This window comes from Echinops telfairi, unplaced genomic scaffold, assembly GCF_000313985.2.
Source record: "Echinops telfairi isolate 266 unplaced genomic scaffold, ASM31398v2 ScPeMD7_7414;HRSCAF=8452, whole genome shotgun sequence".
NCBI classification, from domain to species: domain Eukaryota; kingdom Metazoa; phylum Chordata; class Mammalia; order Afrosoricida; family Tenrecidae; genus Echinops; species Echinops telfairi.
In genome coordinates this window covers 1,481,623-1,494,664 of record NW_022111314.1, presented here as the reverse complement: position 1 = coordinate 1,494,664, position 13,042 = coordinate 1,481,623, and the positions used below count along the sequence as shown (strand labels likewise).

The following is a 13,042-nucleotide window of genomic DNA, read 5'->3' as shown; positions in this document are numbered from 1 at the left end:
CCCAACCGCCAATCTAGTGGCCTCCACTCCCGGGGATGCTGTCGGACAGGGCAGAGCTGCCCCTCGCGGTTCCTGCATGGGAACAGCCTCCTGCTTCCCCCTCTGAGCACCTGGTGGGTTTGAACTGCCCGCCTCGCAGTCAGTAGCCCAGCGCTTAATCCACTGTTCTACAGGACACCCACACACACCGTGGAAGATACTTAGCAACCATGTGTGCAGTGGCCCTCTGAGCCCCCTGACCCCGCTCAGCCCGAGCCCCTCCTCCGTCCCCATCCTACCTCCGGGGCCTGTTCTCCGGGCTTCTGGTAGGAGACCTCACCTGTCCCAGGCCTGCCCCGCTCCCAGAGCCCTCTCCACCTGACTCACCCCACCCCGTCCGCATGTCTCTCAGATAAACCCGCTCCAGAACCACAAGGTCAGCAGCCCAACCCCCAGCCCCTGGCTCTTCGAGAGAAAGATGAGACTTTCCGCCCCGGTAAGGAGTTACAGCCGGAAAGCGCCCGGGCAGCGCTGGCCGGTCCTGCAGTGAGTTTGAGGTGGAATTTGGGCCAGACTCAGCCCAGGACGGGGGAGCCCAGGGACAGATGAGCCCTGGTCCCTGAGGCTGTGTGTGGTTCTGGGCCCTGTGGAGCCTGGTCTCTGTGGCCCCTGGCCCCGAGCTGGAGGGTTCTTCCTGCCCCCACCCTGCTGAGAGAGGAGGGGGTCAGGGCCTGCGCTGCAATGGCTTCATATAGGGGTGCAAGGCGCCCCAGCTCTGCCATTGGGGGTGCTGTGGCCAGTCGAGCCTGGAGGGGAGATCAGGGCCTGGAGGGGGGGGGGGCAGGGCGGGCTCCACCGAGCTGGCTTCTGTTCCAGGCACCTACGTGATGACGGTCACCGCCAACGACGCCGACGACGTCACCACCGCCAACGGGCTGGTGCGCTACCGTATCGTGACACAGACCCCACAGAGTCCCTCCCAGAACATGTTCACCATCAACAGCGAGACGGGGGACATGGTGACGGTGGCCGCTGGCCTGGACCGGGAGGTGGGTCCCCACTCTGCACGGGCGCCAAGAGGCAGGCCCCCACCTGCTCCCAGCCCTGCTTGTGCCCCACCCCTTGCACCTCAGGGCCCGGGACAGTGCAACCGGATGCCCTGGTGAGCAGGTGTCTCCTCGTCCACCCTGCCAGGCACCAAGCCTGCCCCGCGCGTGTGCGGTAGGCAGGGGTGTCAGACAGACCCCCATGAGTCTCGGGGTGGCTCCTTGCCTCACCCGGCTTCAGGCGGCCCAGGTGTTCTTGGCTGGTGGCCACATCTCTCCAGGCTCTGCCTGCGTTTCTGCGTCTCGGCCCCTGAGCCACAAAGTCTCAGAGCTTAGTGCCACCTGCTCCCGCCGTGGGAGTGCTCGCCCCACCCTGCTCCAGGCAGTCAGCATTGCTCAGTGCCCTTAGAAGCATGGGGGGGGGGGGTCCCTGAGGTCACAGCCAGGGGGCTGGGTAGAGCCCGAGCCCACCTGTGGCTCCCCTGCCTGGCTCCCTCCCGCCAGCTCACCAAGACTGACCAGTGCCGCCTGCTGGCCAGAAGCGTCCCCGGCTGCCCGTCCCTGGAAGACTGACTGGGTGGGGATAGAGGCTGGAAGGCCCGGGGTGTTTCCCATTTCTGTTTGGCGAGTGAGTAATGGTATCTCTCAGACCAAACGGAAATGCGCACCCAACTGGGGATTCTCCTTCTGAGCTAAAAATGCGAAACGGCCGCAGCAGTGGGGCGTGAGGAATGTTGCAGGCTCTAGGGGAGGGGGAGTCCTTGGGCCACGGTCCGTGGGTTCCCCCACGCCAGTGTGTGTGCCCAGCAGAGGGCACCATGGCCTCTTCAGGGACGGAGGCCCCCACCCAGTAAGGCGAGCCAGGCGGCACCCCGAGCCACCCCCAGCCTCCAGGCCTGGCCTCTCCACCCCTGGCCTGCAGAACATTCCAAATGAAAACACTCAGCTCAGAGCCGGGAGCGGCTGGGCATGCAGGAGGCAGGGAGGATTCTGGGAGCTCTAGTCAGGCCGCAGCCGGGAACATCAAGGGCTGGATGCCCACCCACCCAGGTGCCCCCCCCTACCAGCCGTCCAGTTCGCAGCCGAGCGCTGAATCGCCACACCACGACCAGTGCTGCTGGGCACAGCCACCCCGGGAGAGATGCCACAACCGTTCCTCTCCTCCCCCACCTGTCCACCGAGAGCAGCACCCTCCCCCGTGGGGGGGGGCGGGAATCAGGTGGCCCCCGCTGTCTCCTGTGGGGCAGGAGTCTGGTGATTCTGTCATCACCACCGCTCACAGAGACCCACCCCCAGCGCCTCCCCTCGGGGGTCTGCACCCTGCTGCCACTGCCAGGCCTGATGACAGCACTTGTCTCCTCTCTCCAGTGGAGAGTCCCCTTGAAGAGACGCTTCCTGCTCCCTCCTCTCCTGACACCTGCCTGCAGGGGCCCACGGGAGGGGGGTCATGAGAGGGGCGCACGGAGGGGGTACCCCAGCCCCAGAAAACCACCAAAGTACACCTCCCTGCGTGCTGACCCAAACGGCAGTGCCAGCGCTGGGCCCAGGCCGAGCCTCAGGTGCCAGGGTGGGGGCAGTGTGGGCAGCAGGCTTGGGTCCCAGACCTTCCCTAGTCTTGCCCCACGCCCTCCCCTGCCAGCTGGGCAGGTACGCCCCCCACCCCACCCACCCAGCCTTCCTAGGGACACACTCACTCTCTGGCCCCCAGTCAATGAGAGGGCCAGGTGGGGGCCAATAAAACTTTACTTGCCAAACCACAAAGGGCAAGGCCGTTGGGCCCCGGGACTTTAGTTTGGTGGCCTGCATTGGCTCCTGTGACTCCCTGTGGCCCACAGAGCTCATGGGAGAAGCTGCATGAGGCTCAGGGCCATCTGGAGGGTGCCCAAGCCAGGCGGCCCTCCTGCCTGTGTGGGGCCGCACCAGGGCTCAGCCAGCCGGTGACACAGCAGACATCCCCTCTGCACTGGGCCAGGCTGAGGACCGAGGGGGGCTAGCAGGAGACCAGGGGGCGGGACACTGTTCTTGACAACGGGCGTGGCCGGGTTGCTTATGTGAGAACACGGGTGTGTCAGCTAGCTTCTGCGCGGGCAGGGTGGCCTGAGAGACAACCCCAACCCACATGGACCCCACGTGACAGAGCGCAGCACGGCCCCACAGGCCCTTTGTGGGAGTGGGTGGCCCGGCCTCGCCCCCTGGAACCTCTGGGTGGGTTTGACTGCAGACTTTTCGGTCAGACTGAGAACTGAACCCCATGGGCGGAGCCTGATTCCGCAGCAAAGTCTTGCATGGGGACGGCCGCTCCGGTCTTCCCTAACCACTCAGGGAGCCGGGGGGCATGGCCACAGCACCCTCTGACCTCTGCAGAGCCACCAGCTGGGCTTCGCCTGCCTCCCAGGGACCGCCTGAGAGTCGTGGGCCAGGGAATGTGGAACAGGCCAACCGGGCTCTGCCGGTGGAGGGCAGGGGCCAAGGACCCAGCCTGCCCATCTATGCACTGTCCAGCCACTCTGACTGGTCACTGAAGCCCGTACCTGCCCTGGGTGTCATCCACCCCCCAGCCCCTGCTGCCCCACAGCAAGCAGGCCTCCCCTGGGGGCGGGGGTACCCTCCACAGAACCTCCTTCCCTGGACGCCGCGCCCCCGGATCCCAGCATGATAAAGGCTGGAGGAAGCCGCTGAGGCCGGATCGCAGCCGCTCTGCCCAAACCTGCTGCTGGACGTGCTGAGGGCGTCCCTCTCCAGGCGGCCAGCAGCCCGCGCGGGGACTCATGGGGCCAGCCGCACCCCCACCTGCCGGGCGGGCAGCAGGCAGTGCAGTGTGAGTCAGGCCAGCACGCTGACCGCTGTTCTCCCACCTGCAGAAGGTCCATCAGTACACTGTCATCATCCAGGCCACGGACATGGAGGGGAACCTCAACTATGGCCTCTCCAACACTGCCACGGCCATCATCACCGTGGCCGACGTCAACGACAACCCGCCCGAGTTCACCACCAGCACCGTGAGTGCCCTGCACACGCGCGCACGCGCGCGCGCGCGCGCGCACACACACACACACACACACACCCCAAACCTGAGATCACTATGTGTGTGTAGCTATATGTGCATGTATGTGGGGGGGGGGGGTGATGGGCAGTGGGTACCTGCACAGGGTGACCAGACAAGAAGAGGCCAGGGTCCCTCAAAGGGTGGCCACACCGGGCTCCCTGAGGACCAGGTCTCCTGGGTGGCCCAGGTACCTGTGGGCACCTTGGCCTCACCCCGCAGAGACGGGCCATCTGTGGGACCTCAGCTGGGCTGAGAGTCAGGAACTATGGGGAGGGAGCCAGTACCTTTCCCGTGGATGCTACAGCTCCCCCACCACCACCCCACCCTCCGTGAGGTCCTCCCAGGTGCCACTGCTGCCCTGGGCACCCCTCCCTTCCTCCTACCATGCTCCCCAGGGCTCCCTGGGGCTCTTACCTAAGCAACCCCAGTTATCCCGACAGGCGGGGCTCCTAGGCTCAGGCCTCCTCCCCCTCCTCCCTCCCCACCTGCACCCCTGGGCCACCTTGTCCCCTGCCCTCCCCCTCTGCCCTTCTCCAGGGACCAGGGGCTCCAGGCAGAAGGGAGAGCAGAGCAGAGCCACACTGGCTGTGGTCACCTCTGGAGGGTCTGCAGGGGTAGAGGGGACCTCAGCTCCCCACAGAGCAGGCCTTGGGGAGCCCCGAGGTGCCCTGTGCACAGGCCAGTGCCCCTGCCAAGCTGTGCTGGACGCCCATGGCCAGCCATAGAGCGGTGAGCAGGCAGTGCCAGGACCCACTGCACCTCCACGGCCAAGAGCGCACAGCGACACCCAGTGGACACTCCCAGTGGTGCGGCCGGCATCTAGAGGCCCAGTCCTCCCTGGTCTGGGGCTGGTCAGCTCCAGGTCCTTCCCCTGTCTGTCTGCACATTCAAACCCCAAGCCCACTGCACAGCCCCTGGACAGAGAAGTCGTGCCTAGCAGTAACACCTGGGCCCCGGGGCATCTATCCCAGGGTGGGAAGTGCCGCCCACCCCCAGGCATGCCTGTCTCCCAAGGCCACGGGTAGACTCAGCACGGTGGGGAGGGGGGGAAAGGAACCAGGTGGGGGGCCCAGACTCCAATAACAAAGGCCCCTTCCTCTACCTGTGCTCCAGGCCCCCATCGGAGGTGCTGCAGCCCCCCAGGAGGAGGCACCCCTTCCCAGGTGCTCCCAGACACAGCCCAGCCCAGGGTGACCGGATGGCCCCATCTGTGCCCTCGGGGCAGTAGACTTTTTCAGAGACCTTCCTGGGGGAGCAGCTCCCACCACCCTGGCCGGCCGTCTGTCCAGCTGACCTGGGCAGCTGGGCCCAGTGTGTCACAGTGGGTCAGGCATGCCCGCTTCTCGTAGCGAGAGGGTCGGTGGGTGTGACCCAGCCAGGCTCTCCAGCTGTCCCGCCCCTGGGCCCCTCGCACCCAGAGTCCCTGCTGTGTGCACCCACTGCACTTTCAGCTCACCACAAGGGTGGGGGTCAAGGCCGCCCAGAGGTGTGGCAGGAGAGGCCTGGCCAAGTCAGGCCCCAGAAACCCAGGCACAGCTCTCCCTGCAAGGTCAGGGAGACTGGTCCCCAGGTCAGAATGGGCCTGCCGGGCCCGCCCTCAGCCACCTCCGGGACAGTGACAAGCAGGTCTAATCAGTACAGTTGGGGGGGGCGGCCTAGAGGGAGTGGGGGGGGAGACCACCCGGGTCACCACCCCAGCGAGGCTATTTTTGTCAGCTTTAATCAAGGACAATCAGCAGAAGCTGCCGGAGTAGGAGGGGCAAGGAAGGGGGGGGTGGGGCCATGATCCGACTCCTAGTCTTAAATGTTAATTAAGTCCTTTCCCTCGGCCTCCAGCATGCCACACTCGGTCCCATGGACAACCGGCAGCCTCTCCTGTGCCAAGCCCACATTCAGGTCTGCCAGGCTCCAAGCCAGGCCCCCACCCCCACCCACCCTTCAGACTCGACGTCCAGGGCCTGCAGAGGCCCCGTCCTGACACCACAGATCCAGGCCTGACCCTCGGTGCCCCAGTGGTGCGGCCTCTGGCTGGGAGACAGACCCTGTGAGCGAAGTCGCTACGCCCCTTGGGGGAATGGAATGGTGTGAGGCAGGAGTCCCTGAGCCGGTTCCGCCCCAGGGACCCCTCCTGTGGCGGGGCAGGCTGACTTTGGTCTCAATAGCCCTGGGAACCGTCCCAGCCCGGTGGGCAGAAGCACCCAAAAATGCCCTGAGTGGGTTCCCCATGTGCTAAAATGGGAGGAGGGTGGGTGACAGTGAGGCGATGTAGGGGGGCCTTTCCCAAGGAGTCCTGGGGGCAGTAGTTTAGTGATCACCTGCTAACCCAAGGTCGGTGGTCGGAATCCCTGAGGAGAGAGATCAGCTGCCATGAACACTTGGGGGAGCAGGGATTGTTCTCTGTGATGGGGGCCACCTGGGGGTAGTGGGGTTTGGGGCCTCAATGCATGTTGAGCCGGAACCAGCCTGCTGGGTGGGAGACAGGGCAGCCCTGCCTGCAGCCACAAGGACAGAAGGTTCTTCTCGGCAGCTCTGTCCCATGAGGCCCAGGGTCCAGCGGAGCCCTGACCCTGGCCAGGTGGAGGGGCAGCCTCATCCTTAGTGGCTGGACAGAAAGTGGGCCAGCCCCGGTTCCCACCACCCTGCGGCCTCCTTTGGACCTTGAGTCCACTCCCCATCCCCCACCCCATCCCCGCTCCTCTCTAATCAGCCCGGCTTTTCAATTACACGCTCAGCCCCGGGAGGGGCCCATGCCGGGCAGCCTGGTGCGGGTGTAAGAACTCAACATTTGAAAACTGGAACAGACTCCATGCCCTTAATGATGCCCAGCCCTCTGTGCAAACCTCGGCCATCAATAATTCATTGCAGCCGGCTTTTCTGAGAGCCAAGCGGCTGCAGGGTGGGGGCCGGGGCTGCTGTCCCCAGCTGATACCACCACCTCCACACTCACCCAGGGCAGCTGTGTTGGGCACGGGTGCAGGTGGTGGTACACACAGGGAGAGAAAGTCCTTACCACAGTGCAGGGAACACGCAGGGCAGGAGACATTCAGGACAGGGGACACTCAGGACAGGAGACGTTCAGAAGGGGGGGGCGGGCCACAGACATTCAGAACAGGGGACACTCAGGACAGGAGACATTCAGGGCAGGGCACATTAAGAGCAGGCGCAGGACCGGTGCTTAGCTCTGTACACTTGGGGTGGCCGTGGCTGGTATCACTTGACGGCCCCGCTGGCCCCCATCTCTCTGGAAGCGACTGCCCCTTCTTTTTCCTGGGGGGTCAAGCCTCCACCGGCCTTTCGGTTCACAGCCTTAACTTCAGCACCACCAGGCTCCTTGTACTGGCTCAGCTACACAAACCAGAGACGGCCCAAGTCCTCGCAGGGGGCACTTGGCTCAGGAAAAATGGGGTCCCTCTCCCTCCCAGTCTCAGACCCCAAGCTTGAGCCACCCCTCGGGCCCAGAGGCAGCAGCTAGGCCTACCTCCAGCTCCATACAGGGTCCCCACTCACCTGGCAGCCCCAGGCCCACTCTGCTGGACTTGGGCCTCCTTCCAGGCGCCCACATGGCCAGCACGTGACCCCTCACCCTGTTCCTAAGGGGAGAAGGGAAAACGCTGTGTGGCGCCCCATCCCTTGGGGGTTGCATGCCAAGGGCAGTCAGTTAGCCCAGGGGACGCAGGGTCTGTGCAGATGCGCATGAGGACCTGATGCACGTACGCAGTGGCCTGCGAGGGGCCAGCAACAGGCAGACAGTGTGCCCTGAATGGGCCTGGCTGTGTCCCAATAAAGCTTTATTTACAGAAAGAGATGCTGGCGCAAATGTGGTCCACAGAGCACCACCTGGGAGCCTCCGCTTTCTTCTGTGTGCATGGCACTTGGGAATGCGGCTCCTGCCATGACTTAGGGGACAGCTGAGAGACCACGGCCCTCCCCATCCTGCAGGCCCAGCTCCTTGTCGGGCGTCCCCCAGGCCCCTGGGCCTGCCCATGTGCTGCATAGCAAGATGCGGAAGGGGGCTTCAGAGGGGTGCGTGTGCGTGTGCGTGTGCGTGTTGGTCCCTGACGAGCATGTGCTCGCTGTCCCCCGAGCTCCCTGGCTTGTGAGTTGTCTGTTGTCCGTTTGATCTCGGGTAGCTAGTTCTTCACAGAGCACCCAGCTTCAAGGCAGCCGATTTCACTAGGTGGACCCGCCGCTTGTCTGGTCCAGAGACTGCTGCTGGGGGGCATTTGTGGCTCGAGGTTTGAAGATGCCCTCGTGGGAAGGGTTCCCCCGTGGCCTCATGACTCCAGGAGAACTCGGCATTCTGTCCTGCAGTACCCCCACCTTTGATTAGTATCGACTGTGGAATGTTCCAGCAAAGCGTTTGATCGCAGTCGCCTGGTTCCATCCAGTGTCTGGTCTCAGAGCAAGGAGGCCCTGGTACATGGAGACCCTACACTCACGTACACGTCCTCACCAGGTCCTGCCTCCCCTTCCCCCTCTGCTCTGGGAGAATGGACCCAGGCCTGGACCTTGGACGGCCCCTGGCACGCCTCCGCAGCCCCAGTGGGGGGCTCCTTACAGCCTCTCTTCTGCCCCTTGCAGTATGCCGGGGAAGTCCCCGAGAACCGAGTGGAGACAGTGGTCGCCAACCTCACCGTGATGGACCGAGACCAGCCCCACTCACCAAACTGGAACGCCATCTACCGCATCATCAGCGGGGACCCCTCTGGGCACTTCAGCATCCGCACAGACCCCGTCACCAACGAGGGCATGGTCACTGTGGTGAAGGTGGGTGCCCGGGACCCCAGAGTCCTGCCGCAGACACATGCTCCACGGAATCCACGGCGCTCCGTGTACAGGGCGGGCGAAGGGCATGATGGCCAAAACATCCCCCTTCACAGGGGCCTCCTGACGTGACCCCGGGGTGAGGGGGCCCGGCCGGCCACAGGGCCAGACAAGAACTCCCCACCCCAGCCTGGTTACCTGGTGCGGCGTTCCTGAGACTCAGAGGGGCCTGGGGAAGGGAGAGCCCAGGAGGATGGCAAACGCTTCCCACCTAAAGGAGGGTGGGAGGGAGGGAGGCTGCCTCCCGTCAAGGCCAGAAAGCCCGTGAGACCCCAAAAGACAAGGCTGTCCTGCCTGTTTCGGCTCACTCGGGGTTCCCTGAAGGCCCTGCTTCGGTGACACAGCCTGAGGAAGGGTTCCCGGCGCCGTCTGCTTTAGCCTGACTTCTCAGGCCTCCCTCCCGCAGGCCTGAGCAGGGCTCGGTAGAGGCTTTAGCGGAGTCGTCTCAGGAGTACCCTGCCTGCTGCGGCACCAGAGCAGATCGGGGGGCGTGCGTCACAGGTGCAGGGTTTGGGCCTGGAGGTTACAGGGTTTGCTTTGGCGTTTATCTTGGGCCGTGGGGGCTTGTCCACTGCTGGGCCGATGCCTGGAATGGTTTCAGTCGGTGATATTTTTCTAGGAAAATTCCACATTGGTTGAAATGAGCCCTGATCCAACCCTGTAACCCCATCTCCCGGCCCTTCCTTTCATGACTCATCAGTCTTGCAGAGCCCATTTGTCCTGACTGTGATGTGTTGGGGTCCCAGGTTCCTTGGGGACCCACCATTTGTTCAGTCACCCTGACTGACCCTGAGAACACGTGGCTGCTCTTCTCTGGAACAAGTCCTAATCTGTTGTCTCACGGGGGCGCTTGAAAACGTTCCTGGGAAAAAGGAGCGAAAAGACAGTGGCATTTCCCGGCGGGAGGACATCTGCGGGTTGGTGTCCCTCAGACAGTGGGCACCGCCCAGGGTGCTGCTGTTTGCTGCCCATGCTTCTGGGATGGCCTTCCTTCTGGCGAGGGCCCCAGTCCAGCCTGTTCCTCTCTGGCCTCACTCCCAAGTCAGCCGCTCTCAGTGAGGGTGGAAGGTAGACAACAAATGCAGGTCCAGGGGTGCTCAGAGCTACTGTGCGGCCTGCTCCCGCTGACTGGCCTAGTGGGCGGGGCTAGGAGAGAAAGCCAAGTTCACTGAGGCAAGTCCTTTCTTTATCCCGTGGGGGGTCAGGAAGGTGTCTGAAGTGAGTTCCTCCCGGGCCTTTTGCCCTGAGGCTGGGCAGGGGGGGGTGGGCACAGGGGAAGTGCCTTTGCCGGTTTCCCACCAGAGGGTGGGTCACCTTAGCCCAGGTGGACTGATAGCTCCTGGGGGACTGTAAACAACGTGGTTTGAGACGTGGTCTCTGGCCCAGAGCAGCTGCCACACAAAAGTCCACTTTCTCCTAGTACCTGTCTCTCACCTTCTAGAAGTCCAAAGGTGAAATTGAGGGGCTCCTGGCTTGTCTCACGGGCCCCCACCACTTCACCAGGCCTCCCCCAGGCCGTGAGCCCAGAGCCCCTCCCCTTCCTCTTAGAGGACCCCTGTCCTTGGGTACAAGGGTACCCAAGGGTACAAAACCTAGGTCCACAGGAGGTCCCTCTCGGGTCTCAAGAGGCCTTGTCTCCGGGGCCCACCCTTCACTTAGTCATGCACCCCAATGAGCAGCCGTGGGGACCTCTGCCACACTCAGCTGAGGGAGCCAGGGGCCAGGCATCCCCCACTTCTGCGAGAGGTAGACAAGGAGGGGTCACGGAGGGACATGGCTAGCCGAACCATGGCCTGGGTCACTGACCCCCAACTTCTCTCTCTTCCCCCACTGGCCAGCCAGCAGGAATGCAGGACTGGGAGCTGGCCTGTGGGGGCCAGAGCTGGGTAGGCCATGGGTGGGACACACTGACTCCCTACACCAGCTCACCGCAGGTCTCTCTCACCAGGCAGTGGATTACGAGCTGAACAGAGCCTTCATGCTGACCGTGATGGTGTCCAACCAGGCCCCCCTGGCCAGCGGCATCCAGATGTCCTTCCAGTCCACGGCGGGGGTCACCATCTCCATCATGGACATCAATGAGGCGCCCCACTTCCCCTCCAACCACAAGCTGATCCGCCTGGAGGAGGGAGTGCCCACGGGCACCGTGCTGACCACCTTCTCAGCCGTAGACCCCGACCGCTTCATGCAGCAGGCCATAAGGTGTGGCCACAGCCCCCACTGCCCAGAGGAGGGCCTGACCGGGGGTTCACAGCTCAGGCCCAAGGTGGTTTCCAGGGCAGGAAGGAACTCAGGGCCTGTGGTCAGGGGGGCCACCAGCCCTCCCGCTCACTGGGGACAACACAGCCTGCCCCAGAGGGGCAAAGGTCAACACCGCTGCTTCCAAAACAGGAGGCAGAACCTTGTGGAGTCGGGGCTGCTGGTCCTCCTCCCCCTTTGCCTATGTCTCCCCACCTACTGGGTGGGTCACGAGAGTGTCCTGGGGAGGCCAGGGGGCCTGTTGACCCCCTAAGGACTCAGTGTGAGGCCCCGCAGGCAGATGAAGACCCCAGACCCCTCCACCTGCTTCGCACAGTGCGTGTCCGCCAGCTGCCCCTCCCACTCCCCGCACAGTGTCGAGCCTGGGACAGCAGAGGGACAACCCTCCCTCCCACTAATCGGGCCAGGCCACCGGGCGGGGCAGTGGCCCCAGGACCCTGAGCCCCGTCCTCCCTCCATGCTCGCCCGTCCCTGCAGGTACTCGAAGCTGTCAGACCCTGCCAACTGGCTGCATATCAACAGCACCAACGGACAGGTCACCACCATGGCCGTCCTGGACCGAGAGTCCGTCGACGTCAAGAACAACATCTACGAGGCCACCTTCCTGGCCGTGGACAACGGTGCGTCCCTTTGTGCCTGCACATGGCCTCGGCCCCCTGGGGTGGGGGGTGAACCGGGCATGAGGGGCTGTCCCTGAGTCCTGTCAGACAGCACAGGGCACTGCTTCAGGCTGGGGGTGGGCCCAGTCTGCCCTTGACACTACGACCCCCAGCAACCCCTTGGCTGTAGCCCTGTGGCCCTCAGCCCCGAGTCAGACCCATGGTTTTCAGATGGATTCTGGCCTGTCCCAGTCAAGAACCCCTCACGCCAGCCACGGGTCAGAGGGCATGCAGGGCCAGTCTCACCCCACCCCCCTGCATACCTCCCACTAGAGACACCCCCCAGCACCCTCAGTCGGAGCAGCCTGGAGGAGGGGCCGCTCAGGTCAGAAGCTGGGGTGCATGAGCGTAGGGCCCCTGGGAGCCTGGGAGGAGGGGACTGTGCTGAGCAGAGGTGGGGGGCCCAGAGCACTTGGGGTCCTCCAAGACATGCACCAGGGGCCGGGTGCCAGGAGCTTCCCGCTCTCTGAGCCCACCCCTCAGTTGGGGGGGGGGGGCGCCGAGCAGGGCCTCCACAGGCCCCTAACATGTCAATGACCTCCTGTGGAGGGCCCTGCCCCACCTCCCACAGCCACACTACAGAGGGGCAGGGAGGCCCAGGTGGCCCGAGTCAGGGGCTCTGAGCTCCAAGGCTGTGTGGGTGGAGGGCATGGCCGTCGTGGGTGCAGTGTCACGTGTGGTCCAGGGGCTGAGGTGGCAGGTGTCTGTGTGGGTGGGGGACAAGACCACGGTGTGGCAGAGTGTCCGTGTGTCTGTCCTGTGTGGGGCTGTGCCCGTGTGCCTGTCCTGTGTGGGGCTGTGTGTCCGTGTGCCTGTCCTATGTGAGGCTGTGTGTCCGTGTGTCTGTACTGTGTGGGGCTGTGTGTCCATGTGTCTGTCCTGTGTGGGGCTGTGTGTCCATGTGTCTGTCCTGTGTGGGGCTGTGTGTCCGTGTGTCTGTCTTGTGTGGGGCTATGTCCATGTGCCTGTCCTTTGTGGGGCTGTGTCCATGTGCCTGTCCTTTGTGGGGCTGTGTCCGTGTGTCTATCCTGCGTGGAGCTGTGTGTCTGTGGGGCTGTCCTGTGTGGAGCTCTGTGTCCGTGTGTGGCTGTGTGTCCGTTTGTCTGTCCTGTGTGGGGCTGTATGTCTGTGTCTATGCTGTGTGGGGCTGTGTGTCCATGTGTCTGTCCTTTGTGGGGCTGTGTGTCCATGTGTCTGTCCTGTGTGAGGCTGTGTGTCCATGTGTCTGT

General features: G+C 64.0%; 1 protein-coding gene across 1 annotated transcript in view; it reads left to right on the top strand.

The window, feature by feature from the left end:
* Positions 1-13,042, top strand: part of CDH4 (cadherin 4) — a 288,289-nt gene that overhangs the window by 269,218 nt on the left and 6,029 nt on the right. The window contains exons 7-11 of the mRNA XM_030887496.2: positions 856-1,028; positions 3,887-4,024; positions 8,653-8,838; positions 10,844-11,097; positions 11,632-11,774. Coding sequence (XP_030743356.2) covers positions 856-1,028; positions 3,887-4,024; positions 8,653-8,838; positions 10,844-11,097; positions 11,632-11,774 — 894 coding nt within the window. The remainder of the gene's footprint in view (positions 1-855; positions 1,029-3,886; positions 4,025-8,652; positions 8,839-10,843; positions 11,098-11,631; positions 11,775-13,042) is intronic.